Source organism: Dermacentor variabilis, chromosome 9 (genome assembly GCF_050947875.1).
Source record: "Dermacentor variabilis isolate Ectoservices chromosome 9, ASM5094787v1, whole genome shotgun sequence".
Lineage (NCBI taxonomy): Eukaryota > Metazoa > Arthropoda > Arachnida > Ixodida > Ixodidae > Dermacentor > Dermacentor variabilis.
Window position 1 is genome coordinate 1,775,706 of NC_134576.1, and position 26,104 is coordinate 1,801,809.

General features: G+C 45.7%; 1 protein-coding gene across 1 annotated transcript in view; it reads left to right on the forward strand.

The window, feature by feature from the left end:
• Positions 1 to 19,383: 19,383 nt before the first annotated feature.
• The window catches only part of LOC142557927 (uncharacterized), a 77,042-nt gene continuing 70,321 nt past the window's right edge, over positions 19,384 to 26,104 (forward strand). The window contains exon 1 of the mRNA XM_075670123.1: positions 19,384 to 19,626. Coding sequence (XP_075526238.1) covers positions 19,384 to 19,626 — 243 coding nt within the window. The remainder of the gene's footprint in view (positions 19,627 to 26,104) is intronic.

Consider the following 26,104-nt stretch of genomic DNA (forward strand, 5'->3'; position numbering starts at 1 on the left):
GTCTTAATGTACATGAATTCAGAAACCTAGTAGCATCCCTGGATGCACATAATATAAAATGAGAAAACACAAATTCAAAATTCTATTAAATCAGACTTGACAGTCCTGACAGCAGGTTCCTGATCCTCCTCAGCTACCTTTCCCTTTGCATAGCTCCCAAGGCTTTCTTCAGGCCTTACTTGTGGGATGTCCAATTCCTCTAGACAATTCCCTTTTCCATTATCGTCGTTGGTACCACTGGTGCTGTATAAATATCTATAGAACTCATCAGCCACTTGAACTATCTCATCCAGATTAATAGTGATATTGCCGCCTTTGTCTCTTAACGCATACATCTGATTCTTGCCTATTCCTAGTTTCTTCACTGCTGTAAGGCTTCCTCCGTACTTGAGAGCATGTTCAATTGTATCCATATTACACTTCCTTATGTCAGCCATTTAAATCTGAACCTCGCAATGTTTAACGCTAGAAGGCTATCTAGTGAGGCGAGTCTAGCAGTGCTATTAGAGGAATTAGAGGGCAGAAAATGGGAAATAATAGGGCTCAGTGAGGTTAGGAGGATAAAAGGAGCATATATAGTACTAGAAAGTGGGTCTATGCCCCTACATCCAGTCATGATAATCAGAAAGTCGAAAGCTTCTATGAAGACGTGGAATTGGCGATGAGCAAAGTCAAAACAAAACACACTATACTGGTGCGCGACTACGAACTAGCCCAACAAGAAGTGCTTTCAATGCAAGGGGGAGGCAAGAAGCAGGCGGGAGACAAGTCAGTGGGGGAATATGGCATAGGTTCTAGGAATAGCAGGGGAGAGTTATAGTAGAGTTTGCAGAACAGACTAATATGCGGATAATGAATACCTTCTTCCGCAAGCAGGATAGCCGAAAGCGAACGTGGAGGAGCCCGAATGGCGAGACTAGAAATGAAATAGGTTTCATACTCTGCGCTAACCCTGGCACCATTCAACATGTGGTCGTGCTCGGCAAGGTGCGCTGCAGGGACCATAGGGTGGTAAGAACTCGAATAAGCCCAGGTTTCAGAAGGTAATGGAAGAAACAGGAACATATAAAACCGATCAATGAGTTAGCGGTAAGAGGGAAAATAGAGGAATTCCGGATCAAGCCAAAGAACAGGTATTCAGCTTTAACTGAGGAAGAGGACCTTAGTGTTGAAATAAGGAACGACAATCTTATGACATCATTAAAAAGTGTGCAATAGAAGTCGGTTGTAACTCCATTAGACAGCACACAAGTAAGCTATCGCATGAGACGAAAGATCTGATTAAGAAGCGTCAATGTATGAAAGCCTCTAACCATACATCTAAAATAGAACTGGAGGACTTTCCAAGTTAATCTCATGACTACAGCGTACAATGACTACAGCGCCTAATTAGCACAAATACAGAAAGATGAGAGCATCCCTCTGCACAAGCAAAATGACTATGCCGCAAGAGAAAACATTGTGGAATGTCTTAAATGTGGCATTTCTGTTGACAAGAGTGTGCACTGCGTATAATATAGTTTTACTCAAGCACAACGACCGGTTAAGAAAATTTTCCACCTTGCAAACCACGCAAGTCCTATATACATAAGAATAAAAATGTCAGTCGAGCAGGGGTATGTTCTGCACAAGTATAGAGCAGGATTTTGGCTACAGCGAGTAAATCACTGTTGGCTGGTGTCTGAGCTTACGCAATCGTCGCAGAACCACTGCTTTTGCTTGGGTACCCGCTTTATTCAAATGCAGCTGTAGTGGAACCAGCCGTATTTACAGTTTTTGCCGTCACATGCAAGCATTCTTCCTTGCTCTGGTCCTTAACAATAGCAAAATGTACCTGCTCGAGCTGGAGAATTCATGCTCTTCTCTTTTGCGAAATATCCTGCAAACAGCTTAGGCAATATTGCCTTAGTAAAAAAAAGTTGGATGCTGTTGCATTGATGTTGTCGAAAAAAAACTTGTTCCGTAGTAGTCTCTCAACATGCATCGATAGTGGGGTCCATACCATGAAATCGCAGTACGGAAGAACTGTGTTTGCATTTGGGAATACTAGGCGGGGCAGTGCTTCAGGTGCAGCTTCCCATTCACTACCTCGAGGCAGAAGTCAGCATTGTTTATAGCTGCTTGCTCTACTGTGGCATGATCTGCAGAATGCAGACACTTAACTACGATGAGTCCTCATCCAATAGCATGTGTATGTGACCGAACAGGCAGGAATGGCTGCTAGGTACAGGTACTTAGTGCTCAAGAAAACGCCCGTCTTGTTGTGCCAAAAATTAGTGTGGTGTTTTTTATTTCAGTTGCATATTCTGCAAATAACTCTGCTTTATGATCAATACACCACCATATGGCTGCTGTTTAAAACTAGTGCATTTCGGGACACCACATCCTCTTCAGCAAGCTCGCTGAGGGCTGAGTTATACGAACGTCTTGGGGCCTATGACTTAGACCCATGTTCAGAGATTTCCGAATACACGTTCAAGCCAAAGGGAGCAGAGCAAAAAAAAATGTGGAAGTGTCAGGATTGCCGTAAACATTGCAAAACAGGCGGCTCAAGTCGCAAAGAGAGCGATGATTCAACCATTGCCACCGTGCTATTAAGAACCTGAAGAACAGAGTGTTCAAACTTGTGGAAATCCATGCCTAGGCAGAAATAAAAAAGGTTTCTTGTGTTGTTAACGACCTGGAATACCATAGCAGGAAACTAAACTTTGAACTTCATGGCATCCAGAAAAAACATTCAAAGGGTGTAAACTTTTCTTTGAGTGCACTCTTAAAAAATAGACCCCGCCCCCCCTATAGGGCTTATCTTCTCCCACAATAATAACCGTCCTCTGTCTTGCCCGCGTTTCCTTCCATTAACGCTGCCAGTCCGGTACTTCCCAGTCGCGAACGGCATGCGCGTTATCAGTGTGACGCAGTATTCCCGACCGGAAACTAGCGAGCGCCGAGTTATTAGGAAACAAAATGCAAGCAAGGCAGATGACGATTATCGTTGTGGGACAAATAAACACCCCAAAGGGTGCAACCGTTTTAGAGAGTAGACAAAGCTGCACCCTTTAGGGTGTATATCTGCCACACGACAATGGTCCTCTGTCTTGCTCGAGTTTCTTGAAAACGCAACGCCCGCTGCTTTCCCGTCGGCAATGATATGTCACACTGATAGAGCACATGCTGTTCGTTACTGGGAAGTACCGGCCTCGCCGCGTTAAAGGGAGGAAATGCGGACGAAACAGATGACGTTTATTGTTGTGTGGCAAGATACGACTCAAAGGATGTAAACTTTTCTTGGAGCGCATTCTTAGAAAATATTACACCCTTCGTGGCTTATCTTGTCCCACAACGAAAATTGTCATCTGTCTTGCCAGCGTTTCCTTCCATTAACGCTGCGAGCCCCGTACTTCCCAGTCGCGAACGGCATGTGCGTTGTCAGTGTGACGCAGCATTCTCGACAGAAAAGTAGCGAGCGCCGAGTTTTCAAGAAAGGAAATGCAAGCAAGGCAGATGACGATTATCGTTGTGGGACAAATAAACAGCCCAAAGGGTGCAACCGTTTTAAGATTGTAGACAGAGGTACACCCTTTGGGGTCAATATCTGCCACACAACGATAATCGTCATCTGCCTTGCTCGAGTTTCTTGAAAAGGCAATGGCCGCTGCTTTCCCTTTGGGAATGATGTCATGCTGATAGCGCGCATGCGATTCCTTACTGGGAAGTGCTCGGCCCGCCGCGTTAACGAGAGGAAATGTGTCGAGACGGACGGCGTTTATTTTTGTGGGGCAAGCTGTTGTATGGCAAACTTTCCTTTGAGTGCACTCTTAGAAAAATGTACACCCTTTGGGTCTTATCTTGTGCCACAACGATAATCGTCATCTCCGTTGCTCGAGTTTCTTGAAAACGCAACGCCCGCTGTTTTACTGTCGGCAATGCTATGTGATGCTGATACCGCGCATACCGTTCGTTACTGGGAAGTACCGGACTCGCCGCGTTAAAGAGGGTAAATGCCGACGAGACAGATGACGTTTATTGTTGTGTGGCAAGATACGAGTCAATAGGTGTAAACTTTTCTTTGAGTGCACTCTTAGAAAAATGTTCAGCCTTTGGGGCTTAACTTGTCCCACAACGATAATCGTCATCTGTCTTGTCCGCGCTTCCTTCCTTATACGCTGCGAGCCCGGTACTTCCCTGTTGCGAACGGCATGCGCGTTATGTATTGATCTGTTATTTTGCTGTCGACAGGTTGTCCGATTCTGCATGCACCCGAAGCTACCGATCCGGCTATCAGGGAACACGCATCGACGTGCGTTGGCTGCCTGGATCACCGATTTTCGCATCAAGATACCAAAGGACCAACATCGGCTTCGTTCCCTGTCGCCCTCCGTCGCTCCCATCGCCTTGGTCACCTGATCTCGGCAGCCCAATCAAGTCTGACTACCGTCCACAAAACGACTGCTCTCGCTGACTCCCATCGCAGTTGGCGGCAAGGCTGTACCATGTATTGATCTGTTATTTTGCTGCTGACAGGTGAGTTCAAACGACCACCTGCCCACGTTCGTTTTTCTATTTTGCTCTCTGCCGCCGACTGCACCCCAATGCCTGATTGTACTGCTTGTGCTGAGCCATTGCCGCGAGACGATAAGTTTCTGACGTGCTCTATTTGTAATGAAGCTTTCCACCTGGTTAAAAACTGCTCGACGGTCACTGACTCAACTTTTTCGAAAATGTCGGCAGCAATACGGGGATCTTGGGTATGCCCGGCATGCAAGACGCAAGCCGTCAAGCAGCCTGCAATGGGTAATAAATCGGATGATGGAGCACTAGAACAGCAACTTTTGGCTGTAAATGATAAACTGGACCGGCTGACGACTAAAGTCGAAATGTTGGCTAGTGGAGTGGAATAATTACTGACCTTCAAAGCTATCAGAGAAAGAACTGCAGAAACTGTTCTGCAGATACAGGGGTCGCTCGATTCCCTTGCGTTTAAATATGAATCGGTGTCATTCACTGTAACTGCAAACGAGATAGCAGTCGGCGAGCTTGGCACGCAAGTAGATACACTCTCCTCTAAGATTGTTGCCCAGGCTGAGCTGCTTGAGAAGGTTGGCTCTGAACTTAGCGAATTAGAGCAATACAGACGACGCTGCAATTTTGAGATTCATGGCCTGCAATATAACCACAACGAGGATTTGCCTTCCTTCTTGTCAGGACTGGCGGCGAAGCTAAACATTTTCGAATTCAAACTGACCGATTTTTCTGCCGTTCACCGACTTCCCGCACGCAGCAATACCATTCCTGTAGTCCTTGTGCAAATGCACACTGTTTCGGCCAAACAGCAATGGCTCGCTGCACGAGGAATCCTACGTGAACTTGCTCAAGATAATACCTTTCCGCGGCTTTACTTCAACGATAATCTTTCGCGTGCCCAACTGGAGCTGTATCGGCTGGCAAGGCAGAAAGGCAAAGAAAAAAATTTGAACTCGTTTGGACCAAAACGGCAGGATACTGGATAAGAGGGATGAAGATGCACCTATTCTGTATATCAATAAGGCATCTCATCTCGAGAGTATTGCATGAGCATGAATAAAGTTGCCTTCAAGATATGTACTAATCCAAACGAGGTTCTTAGTTTCTTTCCAAATCCTAATGGTTGCGCCTTCCCTGCTGTTTACGTCAACATTCGCAGTATTAGAAAACACTGGGACTACTTTCAGGCCTTAATTACTCCTTTGAACTCCTATTTCGATGCGATCGTGCTTACCGAGATTAACATTCCGTCCCCCTGCATCAATCAGTATCAGATTATTGGATACCAAGTTTTTTCATATACTGGGCCAATTAAAAGGGGAGGAGGCGTGGCAGTTTTCATCCTGGACACATGGGCGACAACTGAGCTGACTTACTCGTTTTCCCAAGCTGAAATTGTGGCAGTGCGTCTTTGCGTACCTTCCTTGTCACTAATTCTGCTTGCGGTTTATCGCCCACCGTGTTGCAACGGTCGTGCATTCCTGGATGAACTTGATGTCACCCTGGCCTCGATGTCGTCAATGGACCATGTTTGCCTAATTGGGGGTGTCAACGTAGGTACGCTACGCCCTTCAGCAACGACAGTTGGCAATTATTTGGACGTCATTTCCAAATGGGGGGGGGGGGGGCTTGCTGAACACGATCTGTGAACCTACACGCGAAGAATTCCTTGCTGGTCATCTTGTCACATCTTGCATAGATCATATAAATATACGTGTACATAAGTGTCAAATCTGCCGTTATTACAACGAAACTTGCTGATCGTTACATGGTCTGCTGCTCTCTAACAGATGACACTACCGACTTGGTCGCTCCAAACGAAGTCAAACAAATCTGAATTGTTGACCCCTTGGCTTTCGAAAAATTTGTAATGAATCACGACTGGCATAACTTTTTGATGACTCTTTCTCCAGGCGACGCCTATGACAACTTTGTAACACTGTTCACCGATTTTCGGCTTGCAGCTACACGGGTCTGTAAAATTAAACACCGTAACTTGGACCAAAATGGATGTCGACAGAAACACTCGTGGCAATACAAGTAAAAGACTTGTTATGGGTTCAAACAAAGAGAAGTCCTAATTGTACGGCTTTGCGGCTTCGGTTCAAAGAGCTTCGAAATAAGGTCAATGCTATGATACGTCTAGCAAAACGTAATAACGTACGAGAAAAATTCACGGATGCTCGTTGCGACAGCAGGAAAACATGGTTCCTAATTAACAATCTTAGAGGTGGTGATGTAAACGCTAATCGCCACGTTGATCTGATGGCTCGTGTTTCTTCAAATGGTACTGCCACCGCTAACGATTTCAACTCATTTCTTTCAAAAGTGTCTGGTGCAGCGAGACCTCATCCAGATATTTGCACATTGCAAACTAGTATTTCTGAATCCGCCCTTCTTCCCATGTTTTCGGAACATGACCTCAAATCAATACTTTTCAGTCTGAAACCGAATAAGTCTCCAGGAATTGATGGTATTTCAATATTAGAGCTGCGCAGAACTTTTGAAGCAATAAAAGATGTGCTACTGCTCATTTTAAACAATATTATTACCGCTGGTATCATTCCCGATAATCTGAAAAATGTGCTGGTCATTCCTCTTTTTACAAGTGGCGCACGCAACAATATCGAAAACTACCGGCCTATTTCAATCCTTTCATGCATTGGGCAGATATTGGAAAAACATCTCCTCAAGACAATGAGCAGCTCTTTAAACAATCATGGCATGTTATCTCCTAGCCAGTATGATGTTGTGCCGAATCGCGGTACGCGTTTGCTGCTTGAAGATTTTTCCGATACACTAAACTCTGCGTTTGAACACAATCAGATTGCTTGTGCACTGTTTCTAGCCGTCCGCAAAGCGTTTGACAGCGCCTGCCATAGTATACTGCTAACCAAACTTTCTTCGCTAGGCTTTCGGGGGCGTTTTTGCGGCTTCTGAAAAACTTCTTATCTCACAGGCAGCAACTTGTGTCTATCGGCAAATTTCGTAGAGCCTTACCGAAATTAAAGCTGGCGTCTCCAAGGTTCAATTTTAAGTCCGTTATTATTTAATTTATATTTTAACGATTTATGTAATGTTAACATAAATTATATCAGTATGCTAATGACACTGTCCTTGTTTCACACGCTCGAAGTTACACAATGCCATCTCTTCTTTACAAATGGCAGCAACAAAAGTGATGGACTGGTTTCAGAATAATGTAGTCCATATCAATGCGTCCAAAACTCAACTAATCTGTTTCCACAACCCTGTCAAGCAAGTTACCCTATCGTCTCCATTATATTTGCACACATCACATTGCAATCCCTGTTCGTGTGCCCCTATGCAATACGCTTGTTCAGTTAAATACCTAGGAGTCTTTTTTGACAGTGATTTATCCTGGAACTCTCATTTCGCATATATTTGTCAAAAACTTCGCGCAGATTCTTGTGTTTTGTAAGATATTGCTACGGGATAGTATTTCCAATGACGAAGAGCCAAGCAGTAAGAAGACGACGACGACGATGGAAAGCTAGCGCGGGCTGTTGCCTCTTGGCGAAGCGCAGCGTATTTTATTGTAAAAATACTTGTACATAGCTTTTCATATGCGTCTTCCTCCGTAACATATCTCGTGGAGGTGGACGTTCCCTGTACCTCGTCATGGAGCTTCGCAGTGGACGGTACGTCGAGCCTTCCTTCATGGCTCCCGGCGACGACAACCCGACTCCGCCGGATCCGACACCTGCTGCCACCTCGACGACCTACATCACTCTCCCCGCTCCCCGTGATCCTGGCGTATTCTCGGGCAAGGATGGGAAAGACGTCGATGACTGGGTCAACCTGTATAAACATGTCAGCCGCAATAACCGGTGGGACACTACTATTATGCTCGCCAACGTAGTGTTTTACCTCGGTGGCACACCTAGAGTTTGGTATCGCAGCACGAAGATGAGCTCACCAGTTGGGATTCACTTAAGACACAGCTTCGAGACTTGTTCGGCAACCCCTACGGTCACCAACTTGCCGCGCAGAAGGCGCTTTCCAGCCGTGTACAGACGTCAACAGAGCCCTATGTCACGTACATTCAGGACGTCTTGGCTCTGTGCCGGAAAGTTGACACCCACATGACCGAGTCCGACAAGGTTGCCCACATCTTCAAAGGCATTGCCGATGACGCCTTCAACTTGCTCGTTTGCAACAACGTAGCGACGGTGGATGCTGTTATAAAAGAGTGCCGCCGCCTGAAACTCGCTAAAAGCCGACGTATTGACCAGCATTTTGCCCGTCTGCCCAACACCCCAGCGACATCTTCCTGTGCCGACACTCCTCGTCCCAACAACACTGCCGGCGTTACCAGGATCATCCGGTGTGAGATCGAGGCCGCCTATCCGGCTGCCTTCGACTCCAGTCCCACCAACACATCTGGAGTCACGGTCTCACTGATCCAGGCAGTTGTTCGCCAAGAGTTCGAAAACATGGGTCTTCACACCATCTGCTCGGCCCATCGTCCTGATACCCGCCCGGCTTCTTCGATTCCGCCCCGTCCCGCATCTTCTTACCCACCACGTTTCCACAACCCATCTGAATGGCGCACTGCTGACAACAAGCCCATTTGTTTCCACTGCCATCGAATCGGGCACAATTCTCGGCACTGTCGCAGTCCCTGGAGTTCCCCGACCCGGCCTACTTGGACTGCCTACTCTCGCCCCCCAGGTGGCCTTTCTCGTCCCTATGCCGCACGCTCCGATAACGCCGCCGCTGATTCTCCTGCACCAAACCGCTCCCATTCTCGTTCGCCTTCGCCCGAACGACGACAATCTCGCTATCCCCAGCCCCGTCGCTCCTATTCGCCGACTCCCTTCGGACGCCGCTCCCAGCCGGAAAACTAGACGATGCAGCGCCTCGAGGTGACGCTGCATTGCTCCCTACGCCGCCAAATCCTCTACTGACGTTGCCCACTCATCTGAACCTTCTTGACGTGCAAGTCGACGGTGTTTCTGTGTCTGCACTCATAGACACTGGGGCGCATTTGTCCGTAATGAGCGCTGACCTTCGTAGCCAGCTCAAGAAAATTATCACGCCCGCCAGGACGCCTGTTGTCCGTGTCGCCGATGGCGGAACAGCCGCCGTAATTGGTATGTGTACCGCCCGCGTCTCCTTCGCCGATCGCTCAACTATCGTGCTGTTCACAGTCATCGCTCACTGTCCCCACGACATGATCCCCGGCTTAGACTTCCTCTCCGCACATTCTGCTCTCATCGATTGCTCCGCAAGTACTCTCCGCCTCGACCTGCCTGTTCAGGATCCCGCTGAACAACACCCTACTCGCCTCAGTTCCGTCGACTTCGTTCGCTTGCCACCTTCGGCACTGACTTACGTTGACTTCGTGTCATCCCCACCAGTCCCCGACGATAACTACATCGCGGCTCCTATGCAAGACGTCCTCCTTACACACGGGATCACAGTGCCCCATACAGTTTTATATATTACGGCGAATTGCGTCTGCCTGCCAGTGGTCAATTTTGGCTTGACGACACAAGCGCTGCCACGCGGCATATCTCTGGCCCAACTTTGCTCATTCGAGGATCACTCTGTAGCATCGATTTCAGTAGACGACCATTCAGCCGATCCTCCTCTACCGTCGCAGTCGGCAACTAGTACCATCCCCAACTTCCAGAAAATGATTGCACCTGACATGCCTTCCGAGTACGCTCGTGCGCTCTACCGCGTGCTGATTTCCTACCAAGATATTTTTGACTTTAACGATCGTCCTTTGGCCCAAACAACAGCTGTCAACTATCGCATTAATACCGGCGATACCCCTCCTATTCATCGCCGCCCGTATCGAGTATCACCGGTTGAGCGTCAAGTTGTTCACACCGAAGTTCGGAAAATGCTTGCCAAGAACATTATTGAACCGTCATGTAGTCCATGGGCGTCATCTGTTGTGCTGGTAAAAAAGAAGGATGGTTCATGGAGCTTTTGCGTGGATTATCGGCACCTTAACAGGGTTACCAAAAAGGGCGTGTATCCCTTACCTCGGATTGATGACGCCCTTGACTGCCTCCACGGTGCTCGCTATTTCTCCTCTATTGACCTTCGCTCCGGCTATTGGCAGATTGCCGTGGACGATCTCGACCGCACGAAGACTGCCTTTGTAACACCCGACAGTCTTTATCAATTCAAAGTGATGCCGTTCGGTCTATGTAACGCTCCTGCCACTTTTGAACGCATGATCGACTCCCTTCTTCACGGTTTCAAATGGTCCACGTGCCTGTGCTACTTGGACGACGTGATAGTATTCTCCCCAATATTCGCTACCCACCTCGAGCGCCTCTCAGCAGTCCTGGACGTTTTTCGGCGAGCGGGTCTTCAACTCAACGCATCGAAGTGCCAATTCGGCCGTCGCCAGATTACCGTCCTTGGACATCGCGTTGACGCGAACGGAGTGCAACCGGACCCAGGCAAGATCCATGCTGTTACGCACTTCCCTGTTCCAAAGTGTGTCAAGGATGTGCGCAGCTTCATCGGCCTTTGCTCGTACTTCCGCCGTTTCGTGAAAAAATTCGCGGCCATAGCACGACCACTAACCGAGCTTTTGAAAAAAGACGCCCCTTTCCAGTGGGGCGATAACGAGGCCTCTGAATTCTCGCTTCTAATCGACCTTCTCACAACGCCTCCCGTTCTGGCTCATTTCGATCCTTCTGTGCCTACCGAAGTCCGTACTGATGCCAGCGGTCACGGAATTGGCGCAGTACTGGCACAACGCCAGCGGGGCCACGACCGTGTCATCGCTTACGCCAGCCGGGTCCTCTCGCCCGCGTAGCGCAACTATGCCATCACTGGGCGTAAGTGTCTGGCCCTAGTTTGGGCGATTGCGAAGTTCCGCCCATACTTGTATGGCCGACCCTTTTCCGTTGTCACGGACAATCACGCGCTTTGCTGGTTATGCTCATTGAAAGACCCTACAGGAAGACTTGGTCGCTGGGCCTTACGCCTCCAAGAATATTCGTTCTCTGTCACCTACAAATCTGGCCGACTACAAAAGGACGCTGTCTGCTTGTCTCGCTACCCGGTAGACGAGCCTGACGACTTCGACAGTCATACCGCCGACGGTATTTTCTCTGTGTCTACCTTCGCTAACGTCGCCGATGAGCAGTACCGAGACCTATCGCTGCGAGTACTCATCGAGCGTCTGCGCTCTACACCTACCGACGCATCCGTTCGCCGATATGTCCTCCAGGGCGGCGTTCTGTACCGAAGGAACTTCCTCCCTGATGGCCCTGATCTTCTTCTTGTCGTGTCAAAGCATCTACGACAGACTGTGCTCTTTGAGATGCATGACGCACTCACTGCAGGACATCTTGGGGTAACCCGCACGTACGACCGCGTCCGCCGCCGCTTCTATTAGCCTGGTCTCGCTCGCTCCGTCCGACGCTATGTTGCTGCCTGTGATCCCTGCCAGCGTCTGGAAACACCTCAGGTGCTACCTTCCGGTCATCTCCAGCCGATCACCGTCCCTGTGGAACCGTTCTTTCGTGTTGGATTAGACCTCCTCGATCACTTTCCCACATCATCCTCGGGGAACAAATGGGTAGCCGTCGCAACTGATTACGCCACCCAATACGCTATCACGCGGGCTCTCCCTACCAGTTGCGCCCCTGACGTCGCGGACTTTCTCTTGCGTGACATTATCTTAGTGCATGGCGCCCCGCGACAGCTGTTTACTGACCGTGGTCGTAACTTCCTCTCTAAAGTTATCGCCGACATTGTGCGTTCCTGCTCTAGTCAACACAAGCTGACTACCTCATACCATCCTCAAACCAATGGCCTGACAGAGCGGTTAAACCGTACTCTTACCGACATGCTGTCCAAGTACGTTTCGAAGGACCACCACGACTGGGACGTTGCCCTTCCTTACGTCACATTTGCTTATAATTCTTCCCGGCTCGACACCGCCGGATTTTCTCTATTTTATCTACTCTACGGTCGCGAACCCACCTTGCCCCTTGACACGGTACTTCCTCCTGCTGCGATCTCAACAACCGAGTATGCGCGCGACGCCATCGCCCTCGCCGACCATGCACGCCAGCTTGCCCGTGCTCGACTGATGGACTCGCAAACCACTCAGCAGCATCACTACAACGCCCGCCACCGTGACGTACAGTTTTCGCCTGGTGCGCTCGTGCTCTTGTGGTCGCCCTCTCGTCACGTCGGACTTTCCGAAAAGCTGCTTTCGCAATACACAGGGCCCTACCGCGTGCTGCGCCAGGTGACGCCTGTGACGTATAAAATTGCTCCTGTGAGCTCAACCTCGTCATTTACTCTGGCATCTACTCATGTCGTGCACGTCAGTAGGCTCAAGACCTACTACACTGCTTCAGACTACGGCCTTTAGTCGCTCCGGGACGGCGCTTTTGCCGGCGGGGGTCGTGCTACGGGATAGTATTTCCAATGACGAAGAGCCGAGCAGTAAGAAGACGACGACGACGATGAGAAGCTAGCGCGGGCTGTTGCCTCTTGGACAAGCGCAGCGTATTTTATTGTAAATATACTTGTACATAGCTTTTCGTCTGCGTCTTTCTCCGTAACAATATTAAATTTTACATGCCATTGTCTGTCCGAAAGCTTGTAGTACATGCCTTATGCTACAGTGTATTCGGGTATGGGATATCTACATATGGTCGTGGCGCTCAACATTTGGTAAACCGGGTCAACTCCGTCCGTGGCATTCTGAGGCATGTTACTTATGATGTCTCCCCTAAATCTGATGTGTTCAAAACTTTGTCTTTGCCTGATTTCAATTCCTTGCTGCTAGAGACTGTTATTTTAAAGCATTTTTGGGTAAGCCAGTACAAAATTCCTTATGTGCCTGTTCGGTCCCTGAGACCAAGGAATCCTTACGTTACACCCCGCTATTAGACGAGATATGGTCGAAGACTCCGTAACTATTATGTCTCAGCAATGTTTTATTTACCTCCTCAAAGCATACAACATGTGAAAGCGAAATATGGTCTTAGAAAGGCACTTAGACACATTTATGCGTGATGGGAAGCCTGTCGTGTGTGTGTGTTTTTTCTCACTGTTGTCTAATAACGTGTTACTGATGGCTCTGTCGCTGTCTGCCAGGCACTGCCGTTCAACCCCCTGCGGCTCTGGCAGGCCCGATTCTTCCCCTGTATGATTCCCAAGTCATCAATAAAGTATTATTATTATTATTATTATTATTATTATTATTATTATTATTATTGGATTATTATTATTATTATTATTATTATTATTATTATTATTATTATTATTATTATTATTATTATTATTATTATTATTATTATTATTATTGGATTATTATTATTATTTATTATTATTATTGGATTATTATTGGCAGTCGGCGGCAATTCTTTGCCACAAACTGACGTTTGTCTTTGCCCAGGAAATCCGAAGGACCATGCGTCGTCCAGCCCGGTTCACGCAGCCATCTTCCGCCAGAACCCAAGTGCGATAATCGTGGTATCAAGCCTGCGCAGCAAGATTGCCTCCCCCCCCCCAGACAAGCCAGGACACCAGAAGGCCGCTAATCGTCTCACCGTCACCCATAAAAGCACGGACTGATCCACAGCCTTCTGCAGTCGGCGGCAATTCTTTGCCACAAACTGACGTTTGTCTTTGCCCAGGTGAGCTAAGGCTCCTAATTGAACTGTTTAGTTTCTGCGTGCCGCCGACTGCCCTAGAGGGTCTGATATTTTGTGCATTAGGGTTGGTGTATCTGCCTGTGATAGCGCCGTGCCAATGTCGTCCTGTGCAGATTTCTCTGATCCTCTTCCTGATGATGGCCGTTTCATGTGTTGCAAAGAGTGTAAAAGAACCTTTCATTTGCGCTCATCTTGTTCAGGAATCGCAGATTCGACGTTCATTTCGATGGGTGCGTCCAAACGTGACACATGGAAATGTCGCCATTGTCGACAGGGAAAAAACCGACCCTCGGCTGCGGATGCATCTGTTACAGAGGAACTTGATGCTCTTCAAAGCCAAATAGGAGCTATAAATCAAAAACTGGACAGTCTCTCTTCCCTTAGACCTGATATCAATTCATTGTTATCACTTCCTGCTAAAATTGATCAGCTTTTGGTGCTGACGTCGACGGTCGACACTCTACAGTCTTCCGTGAATCAGATTCAAAATTCAGTTTCATTCATGTCAACAAAGTACGACGATTTTCTGGTTAGAATAGAAGCAAGTGAAAAAGAAATGAAGCAAGCCAATTCGGAGGTTTCATCACTCACGCTCAGAGTGCAGGAGCAGGAGATCGAGATCCAGTCTTTGAAAACTGAAATGAACAAACAGGAGCAGTACAGTCGCCGTTCAAACCTCGAAATCCACGGCCTTCCTGCTGCACCTAATGAGGACTTGCGCGCTGTTGCGGCGAATCTAGCAAAAAAATTGACCATCAAAGACTTCGAAAGCTCTGACATTCTTGCCATCCATCGCTTACCGAGCAAAAAGAAAGATAATAGTCCAGTCGTTCTGATTAAATTTGCTTCGGTATCTGTAAAGGAGACTTGGATGGCTTGTCGCCATAAACTGCAGAACTTATGCGAAACTGATATTGGCCACAAACTTTATTTTAATGAGAACCTTACAGCAGCAAACCGGGAATTGTTCTGGCTTGCCAGGAAAAAGGGAAAGGAAAAGAAATATAAGTATGTTTGGACGAAGGACGGGAACGTGTTTGCTAAGAAGGATGAGGGTGCCTCTTTAATCCGTGTGAACGACGTGAATGATCTGTTGCGCCTAACGTAATTGGTTCAAATCGGTCTATCATTCACTACGGCTATCTTTTTCAAAACAACCTCATGGCTCTGTGCGAGAGTTTGGTTGACTTTTAGCACTTGTTCGTCAGTTTTCCTTTCCATCAACAGTTACCACAGTTCACGTTAATGTCCGCAGCTTGCGAAAGCATTGGGACACATTTTGTACTTACGTTGATAGCATTTTACATAAAGTGGACGTTTTTGTTCTTACTGAGATAAATATATGCTCGGCCGAGACTAACCTTTTCACCCTTCCAGGATTCGTTTCCTTTTGGTTCACTCGAGACACTCAAAGAGGCGGAGGGATAGCAATTTTCGTACAGGATACTTGGAGTGTGGAACAGGTAGCGGCTAATTTTTCTAGTGCGGAATCTTTGGCACTGAACATTTCAAACCAACTTAGTCATATTTCACTCTTGGCAATATATAGACCACCCTCAAGTAACATGTCCTTGTTTCTCAATGAGCTGGAGGCTCATTTACAAAGAACGAAGCTAGTTCCTAACATATGCCTAGTAGGCGATTTCAATATAGATATTCTCAATCCCATTGCAACCACGGTATGCGATTACTTAGATATCATTGCAAAACATGGCCTTGAAAGTATTATTGATCTTCCAACTAGGGAAGAATTGCTTCTTAATAATTTAGTAAAGTCTTGTATTGATCACTTCAACATCCGCACGGAGTCTGCTTCAGTTCATGGTGCAGTGTTGCAACAGAAAGTTGCCGACCATTACTTCATAGCTTGTCAGTTACGCTTTCCTTCTCGGTCGTTATCATGTTCTAGCCCCAACGCTTGCCACGCTGTTACGGACACGGCTACTTTTGATAAACTGGTCGCCTTGTTCGATTGGCCAGGCCTGCTTAAAAATACCGACAGGCTCGAGCTATATAATGAATTTTCACGTTAGATGGACATTATATATAAATCCAGTGAAAGCACAATTTACGTTCGCCAACGCCGCCCGAACCAGCCCTGGTTGAACAGCATGATATTATCCGCTATCAAAGAAAAAGACCTGCTTTGGCAACGGTGCAGACGTTCGCCTAATAATTGCATGCTGCGTGCACAATTCAAAACTTCTCGAAATAAAGTAAATGCCCTTATTCGTGCAGCCAAGCGTTCGTACAACAGAAACCGCTTTCATGAATCTCGTAGAAATCCTAAGAAAACATGGTCTCTGATAAACTAGGTGAGAGGACTACCTTCAAATTCGGCTAAAGATATTCAGAATCATTTTGATTCAGATTTATCAACAGTCGTCGACAATTTTAACCAATTTTTCTCTCAGTTTTCTGGGGTGTCTAAGCAACCGTGCTACACTTGTAGCAGTGGTACTCCTGTAATTGAATCCGCTTTCCTGCCCACTATGACGGAAGAAGAGCTTTACTCGTTATTGGGCAGCTTTGGCAGACATCAATCACCAGGTATCGATAAAATTCGCATGTTTGATCTATACAGGAACTTCGGCTTTCTGAAAAATGTCTTGCTAGAAATCCTAAATGGGATAATTACAAGCGGAAGTATTCCTACGCGGTTAAAAACTGCCGTAGTTCGACCACTTCTAAAGAGTGGTGAAGCTAAGTGTGTGCATAATTATCGCCCCATTTCTATCCTGCCTAGTATAGCAAAAGTTCTAGAAAAACATGTCTTCTTAGTAATGAACAGCTTTATTAGCAAAGTGGGGGGGTTTCCCGACTGTCAATACGGTTTTATTGAAAAAAGGGGCACTCAGGCTTTGTTAGAAGAATTGAGTGACCATTTATTTTCTTCACTTGAAAAAAATCTTGTATGTTGCGCACTTTTTTTAGATGTGGCAAAAGCCTTCGACACGGTATGCCATTCGCTTATGCTAGAGAAACTCTACAATTCAGGTTTTTCTTCCGATTGCTACGCAATTTCCTTACAGATCGCTCCCAGATTGTTTCCATTTCAGACATTTGCAGTTCCCGTGTTTTTCTGAAGGCCGGTGTGCCACAAGGTTCCATACTGTCTCCCTTACTCTTTAATATATACGTCAAGGACATGTGCAACGTGCTATCTGTCTGCAAGTTATTTCAATATGCAGACGATACTGCAATTTTAGCCACACATGTGAATTTTCCAGACGCATTCTCAATCCTTCAAAATGACGTCGGGAAATTAATGGATTATCTTGGTGCAAATGTAATTGGCATCAATCATTCTAAATCAAAGTTGGTTTGCTTCCATAGCCCTCTGAAACGTGTTTCACTTTCTTCTTCACTTTATTTGCACAGCTCTCAATGTATTAATTGTTCCTGCCCTCCAATAAAATTTTCGGACTCTGTGAAGTATTTGGGCATATGGTTTGATTCTAGTCTTCGTTTTTCTACTCACTTGTCTTACATATGTGCCAAACTTCGTAAAATCGTCTGTTTACTGTACCGCATCAAAGTGTTTTTACCCTTGTCTGTTAGGAAACTTTTGGTCCACTCGTTAGCCTACAGTGTGCTCAGATATGGTATTACAACATTTGTACATTGTTCTAGTACCTGGCATCACCGTGTAAATAGGTTGCTAAAGTGTATGTTAAAAAGTGTTACTTATGACGTATACAGACCACAAGGGATGAACCTTTTTCAGATGCTAAAAAATGCCGAACATGCGCTCACTGTTTGTTCAAACAGTGGTACTGAAACACTTCTGGACGGATACCTTTAAAATACCCGCTGTGCCTTGCCGTCCTTTACGGCGTGTACCTGCTTTTTCTGTTCCTCACACACGAACCAGATTTGGCAGATATACTCGAGCCTTTTATGTTCCAGATATATTCAATGCCCTTCCTTCTGAAATTTCTTCCTGTAAGTCTGTACGCGACATTCGCAAAACTTTAAGGGCATTGTACACAGAATGATTATAGGCGTCGTATTTTTATTTCTCCTGTCATTGTTGAAGCATGTCTTCGCTCTAGTCGTTTCTTCGCTTTTTTTTTTTGCTGTTTTTTCGTGATTCTTTTTTTTTTTGCCTTGTACTTTATCACTCGCTACCTTAAGTGTTCAATGTCTTTTTGATTTCATTTTCTTACAAAACAAAGAAAAGTCAGTTTCTGGCTGAGTCTTGCTATTGACTGCCGGGTTTCGCGTGACAAGCCACTGTGATGGCTTAGGCGAACCCGATTTCTGTACATATACTTGCAGATTTGATAATAAATTATTATTATTATTATTATTATTATTATTATTATTATTATTATTATTATTATTATTATTATTATTATTATTATTATTATTATTATTATTATTATTATTATTATTATTATTATTGGCAGTCGGCGGTGATTACGTTGCCCAACGCTGACACTGTATTTCAACAGGCGGTGCCCTGAATGCGGTTCCCCTGATACCCCGGATGCCACTATCACCTTCGTCGAAGCTAACCGTCCTGCCGCTTCTGGCGGCAATCACCAACTTCGTCTGAAAACCTGGTTTCATCGGAAAATTACTTAAGCCAACGGACATCGCGGGATCCTCTGCAGTCGGCGGCGATTCGTTGCCCAACGCTGACACTGTGTATTTCAACAGGTAGTGTGTCTTTTTCGTTGCCTGCATTCTTAATTTGAATTTGCTGCCGACTGCCCTCTGTGTACGCTCTCTACATGTTACAATGTCTAATGATACTACTGAATGTATTGCTTGCCACAAAGAAGTGCCCGATGATGGCAAGTTCATGACCTGTGCGAATTGTACGCTATCGTACCACTTAGGTCAGACATGTTCCGGAATTGCACCTAGTACCTTCAATACAATGGGCCCAGCCAAAAGGGACGTGTGGGTGTGTAAAACATGCAGAGCAGCAAAAAAACGCGCTGGTGCTTCCGCCTCTCAGGTAGATGCTTCCGAGGCTGATGAAGATACAGGCGTGGTTTCACCTTTGCTTTTGTAACTGCTCGAGATAAAAAAGAGTCTAGAATGTCTACCTGAGCTTAACAAAAAGGTTGATTCATTGCTCCTCTTGAAAGCCGAAGTTGTCAGCCTAACGCAGTAATTTCATGAACTCGAGGACTCGGTGACTTTTCTAACAAAACAATATGATTCCATTCGTGATGAAATGAAGACCGCCAAGGAACAAGCCTCGTCTAGAGATGCAGAGATCAACGCCCTCCGAGCAACAGTTCAGACACAAGCCGAACAGCTAGAGCGCCTGCAGGTTGACATGAATGAGAGCGAGCAATACAGCCGCAACATGATCTTGGAAATCCATGGTCTCCCAGAAAATGAGAATGAAAATCTGAAGGAAGTGCTTTCCGATATCGCTGAAAAACTACACATTCAAAAATTTTCCCTGCTGGAGGTTGAGCCGATTCATCGTCTCCCTGGCAAACGTGACTCTATTCCAAGGGTCCTCGTGCGTTCCACTTCAATTGCTGCCAGAAACATTCTGTTCGATGCCCGAGGAAAGCTTCAACTCTGCGAAGCTAGTTCGCTTGAAAAGATATTTTTGAACGAAAACCTGACAAGACTAAACCGTGACCTATTCTGGCGTGCTAGGACTAGAGCAAAGCAAATGGAGTACAAATTTGCCTGGGTGAAGCGTGGCAAAATTTTTGTGAAAAAGAGTGAAGGATCGTCGCTTCTTCAAATAATCACACATGCTGACTTGGACAACATTGTGTAGCTATCATGGCCAACACGTGCTACCAGCTTCCACATTTTCAGTCGTTCAAGGACACTTTTGGTGTGAGCATTGATAATGATTTCACTATTGTAAGTACCAATATCCGCAGCCTTCGCAAATACTGGGAAGAATTCAAGCTTGTCGCTACGTCAGGAATAGGATTCGTCGATGTATTCGTGCTGACAGAAATCAATACTTCAGATGCCTGCTTGCGTACATTTTCAGTGCCAGGCTATCAAAGTCGTTTTGTGATAAGGCCTCATCGTCGAGGTGGTGGAATCGCCATCTTTGTAAGTGATAAATTTGATGTCTCATCTATGGACGTGAACTTCGCGCATGCGGAATGTTTAGCGTTGAAGATAACTTGCGGCGCCCGGTGTTTAAGTTTGTTGGCTGTATATCGGCCGCCGTGCGCTAGTATCACCCGATTTCTGTTAGAACTCGAAGAAATATTCCACCTCTGGAATTCCGTGGAAGAAGTATGTTTAGTAGACGACTTAAACATAAATACATTGTGCCCTACAATGGGTACCGTTTCCGATTACTTGTCTGTCCTGTCCTCATGTGGCTTAATAAATACGACAACATTTCCTACTCGTGAAGAAATGGTTAACGTCCATCTAACTAGTTCATGTATAGACCACATTGTCTTACGTGCTCCTAACTACTCGTTTTCCTCCTGTGTTATATTACAGCGCTTCGCGGATCACTATCTGGTTGCTTGTCGTTCGTCTCCATCTTTTCCTTTATCAAATTCTTCACGAAACGCCGTTCCAAATAACCTCATCTATATTACAATAACGGACCATGGAGTCTTAGCTTAATTAGCAATTTTAACTGGTTAGCAATAACTGAGTCTAATTCACCGGAGAAGGTCTATACTATCCTCTGCGACCAAATAAGGAAGTTTGAGAACAATTCTAAACGCGTCGTAATAAAAAATCGCCGAAGAAAATATAACTGGTTGACCCCCGACGTAATCCGTGCCATTTCACACAGAGACATACTTTGGAGACGGTGCAAACGGGTACCAAAAAATCAAGCCTTACGACTGGAGTATAAAGCCGCAAGAAATAGGGTGGTCGCTCTGCTAAGGTCCACGAAGCGCCAGTACTTTTCTCAAGAATTTCGCCAGTCGTCAAGGAATGCCGCTAAAACGTGGTCATTGATAAACCACCTTCGTGGGAAAAATTCCGCAAGTACCTCCCCGCTTTCTTTCTTTCCGGGAGATTGCGTTGAAGTCGCAGATAGTTTTAATCGTATTTTTGCACTGGCCTCAGAGAAATCATCTTCCAGTCAGGCATACCAATACACGTTGAAAGAATCAAACTCTGCGTTCGCTTTTCCAGCCAGCATTACAAAAGAAGAACTGCGTGATATAATATTTAGCTTCAAGCAGAATAAACCTCCTGAATTTGACGGCTTGTCAGCAAATTTGCTCCAAAGAAACTTCGAGGCATTGTCTGATGTGCTGATCTTCATGCTAAATGGTTTTCTACGCACTGCATTTTACCCGGATGAACTTAAAACTGCTTTAGTTAAACCGCTATTTAAAGAAGGACAAAAAGACGACATGTAAAACTATCGACCCCTCTCGATTTTGCCTATACTTTCCAACATAATCGAGAAATTTCTTTTGAGATCAATGTCATCCTTTGTTGAAAAATTTTCCATTTTGTCAACCCGCCAGTTTGGTTTCGTTCCCGGTCGTGGTACTGTAGCTCTTCTGGAAGTGTTCTCCGATGAACTTTTTTCAGCCTTCGATCAAAATATGTTTAGTGTTGCTTTATTTTTAGACATTTCTAAAGCTTTTGAAACAGTTCATCACGGTATCTTATTAGAAAAACTATACTCCATAGGCTTCAGAGGTCCGTTTTATGATGTGCTCAAGAATTACCTTTCCGGTCGTTCACAAGTGGTTGTTTTAGACGGGATGACAAATGTAAGTAGTCAACTTCCAATGAAGGCCGGGGTTCCACAGGGCTCCATATTATCACCTCTTCTGTTCAATTAGTTCGTTAATGACTTATCTCATGTTATTTCCAAAGGTCTATTATTTCAATATGCCGACGACACTGTTTTGCTTTCCAAGCACTTTTCTTACGACATGGCCATTACTAATCTCCAGAATAATATACACAAAACAATGACTTCGTTCACTAATAACTGCTTGGAGGTTAACCCAATTAAAACGATACTCGTTTGCTTCAGATCCCCACTAAAACTAACAGCTATAGATGCGCCCGTTTTTCTACGTGTCCACGGCTGTTATCCCTGTCGGTGCGTGCCTGTCGCCTACGTGAATTCGGTAAAATACTTGGGAGTCTTCTTCGACATTGATATGTCTTGGCACAGCCAGCTATCACATGTTTGTGGTAAGCTTCGGAGCGCGGCCTGGTTGTTTTTCCATATAAAATCCATTGTTCCTTTTCACATAAAAAAAAATATTGCGCATGCTCTGGTGTACAGCATTCTCAGATATGGGATTACTGTTTTTGCTTTTTGCTCAGCCAGATGGCAAAACAGTGTTGACACTTTATTAAGAAACATAGCATGTAACGCCCCCTTCTCTGTGTCTGATAATATTTGCACAGCCGTTTGTCTTCTATGCTTTCGAACACTCTTTCTACAGACTGAAGTGGTACAACATTTCTGGGACGGCAATTTCAAAACACGTCATACAGCCTCCCGAAGCCTGCGTAGTTCCATTCGTTTTAAGGTGCCGCGCTCCTCAACAAGGCATGGGAAAGCAAGGCGCTGTGTTTATGTTCCCCAAATTTTTAATGACTTACCAGAGGAAATGTTTTCCGCAACATCGAAAAAAGTGCTAAAGATCATGGTTCACTCATTGTAACACGGTTCCTATATGCCTGAAAAATGTTCATGATCAGGCACGAATTGTTAATATACTATTCCTTGCTCTTTATTTTTCATTTCTTGTTGATGTTACTTTTCCTAACTTTTTGCACCTTGGTCACTATTGATTTCATGTTAGTATTGTGTTGATATATTGTGTTTATATTATCCTATGTTCACATGTTATGTTTTACTCCACGTCCGTCTGCCGACTTTGCCGGGCCAAGTCCCTCAAGCCACTAGAGGCTTTGAAAGGACCGTTTCATTGCCCTGTATACGTTATGTGCAATAAAAGATTTATTATTATTATTATTATTATTATTATTATTATTATTATTATTATTATTATTATTATTATTATTATTATTATTATTATTATTATTAGTGTGACGCAGCCTTCTCGACAGGAAAGTAGCGAGCACCGAGTTTTCAGGAAAGGAAATGCAAGCAAGGCAGATGACGATTATCGTTGTGGGACAAATTAACAACCCAAAGGGTGCAATCGTTTTAAGAGTGTAGACAAAGGTACACCCTTTGAGGTCTATATCTGCCACACAACGATAATCGTCATCTGCTTTTCTCGAGTTTCTTGAAAACGCAACGCCCGATGCTTTCCTGCCGGGAATGCTGTCGCCCAATTAGCGCGCATGCCGTTTGTTGCTGGGAAGTGCCGGACTCGGCACGTTAATAAAAAGAAATGGGGACGAAAGATGACGTTTATTGTTGTGTGGCAAGATACGACTGAATGGGTGTAAACTATTCTTTGCGTGCACTCTTATAAAAATGTACACCCTTTGGGGCTTAGCTTCTCCCACATCCACAATCCTCATCTGTCTTGCCCGCGTTTCCTTCCCTTATACGCTGCGAACCCGGTACTTCACAGTCGCGAACGGCATGCGCGTTATCAGTGCGACTCAGCATTCTCGAAAGGAAAGTAGCGAGCGCCGAGTTTTCAGGAAAGGAAATTCAAGCAAGGCAGAAGGCGATTATCGTTGTGGGACAAATAAACAACCCAAAGGGTGCAACACTCTTTAGAGTGTAGACAAAGGTGCAGCCTTTGGGGTGTATTTCTGCCACACAACGATAATCGTCATCTGCCTTTCTCGAGGTTCTTGACAACGCAACGCCCGCGGCTTTCCTGAGGGCAATGCAATGTCACGCTGATAGCGCGCATGCTGTTCGTTACTGGGAAGTGCCGGAATCGCCGCGTTATAGAGAGGAAATGCCGAAGAGAATGATGACGTTTATTGTTGTTTCGCAAGATACGACTCAAAGAATGTAAACTTTTCTTTGGGTGATCTGTTAGAAAAATATACGCCTTTTTGGGCTTATCTGGTCCCACAACGATAATCGTTATCTGTTTTGCCCACGTTTCCTTCCTTTCATGCTGCGAGCCCCGTACTTCCCAGTCGCGAATGGCATGCGCGTTATCAGTGCGACGCAGTTTCTCGAATAGAAAGCAGCGAGCGCCGAGTTTTCAGGAAAGCAAATGCAAGCAAGACAGAAGACGATTATCGCTGTGGGACAAATAAACACCCTAAATTATGCAACTGTTTTAAGAGTGTAGACAAAGGTACACCCTTTGGGGTGTATATCTGCTAAATAACAATATTCGTCATCTGCCTTGCTCGAGTTTCTTGATACTGCAAAGCCCGCTGCTTTCTTTCACGGAATCCTGTCATGCTAATAGCGCGCATGACGTTCGTTACTGGGAAGGGCCGGACTCGCCACGTTAAAGAGAGGAAATGCCGACAAGAATGATGACGTTTATTGTTGTGTGGCAAGATACGATTTAAAGGATGTAAACTTTACTTTGAGTGCTCTCTTATAAAAATATACACACTTCGGACTTATATTGTCCCACAACGATAATCGTCATCGCTCTCACTCGCATTTCCTCCCTTATACGCTGCGATTCCGGTACTTCTCAGTCGCGAACGGCATGCGTATTATCAGTGCGACGCAGCATTCTCGAAAGGAAAGTAGCAAGCGCCGAGTTTTCATGAGAGGAAATGCAAGCAAGGCAGAAGGCGATTATCCTTGTGGGACAAATAAACACAACAAAGGGTATAACTGTTTTCAGAGTGTAGACAAAGGCACACAGTTTGGGGTGTCTATCTGCCACAATACGACAATCGTCATCTGCCTTTGTCGAATTTCTGGAAAACGCAACGCCCGCTGTTTTCCTGTCGGCAATGCTATGTCAAGCTGATAGCGCGCATGTCGTTCGTTACTGGGAAGTACCGGGCTCGGCGCGCTAAACAAAAGAAATGCGGACGAAAGATGACGTTTATTGTTGTGTGGCAAGATACGACTGAACGGGTGTAAATTATTCTTTGAGTGCTCTCTTAGAAATTGTACACCTTTTGGGGATTAGCTTCTCCCACAACGATAACCGTCATCTGTGTTGCCCGCGTTTCCTTCCTTCAATGGTGCGAGCCCCGTACTTCACAGTCGCGAACGGCATGCGCGTTATCAGTGTGACGCAGCATTCTCGACAGGAAAGTAGAGTGCGCCAAGTTTTCAGAACAGAAAATGCAAGCAAGGCAAATGACGATTATCGTTGTGTGACAAGTAAACACCCCAAAGGGTGCAATCGAATTAAAAGTGTAGACAAAGGTACACGCTTTTGGGTGTATATCTCTCATACAACGATAATTGTTATCTGCCTTGCTGGAGTTTCTTGAAAACGCAACGCGCGCAGCTTTCCTACCGGCAATGCTATGTCACGCTGATAGCGCGCAGGCTGTTCGTTATCGGGAAGTACTGTCTCGCCGCGTTAAAGTGAAGAAATGCAGATGAGGCAGATGACATTTATTGTTGTGCGGGAAGATAACGATTTAAAGGATGTAAACTTTTCTTTGAGTGCTCTCTTTGGAAAATATACAACCTTTGGAGCTTATCTTGTCCCACAAGGATAATCGTCATGTCTTACTCGCGTTTCCTCCCTGATACGCTGCGAACCCGGTACTTCCCAGTCACGAACGGCATGCGCGTTATCAGTGCGAAACAGCATTCTCGATATGAAAGTAGAGAGCGCCGAGTTTTCAGGAAAGGAAATGCAAGCACGGCAGAAAGCGATTATCGTTGTGGGACAAATAAACACCCCAAACGGTGCAATCGTTTTAATTGTGTAGACAAAGGTACACCCTTTGGGGTTTATATCTGCCACACAATGATAATCGTCATCTGCCTTGCTCGAGTTTCATGAAAACGCAACGCTCACTGCTTTCCTGTCGGCAATGCTATGTCACGCTGATAGCGCGCATGAGGTACTTTACTGGAAAGCACCGGACTC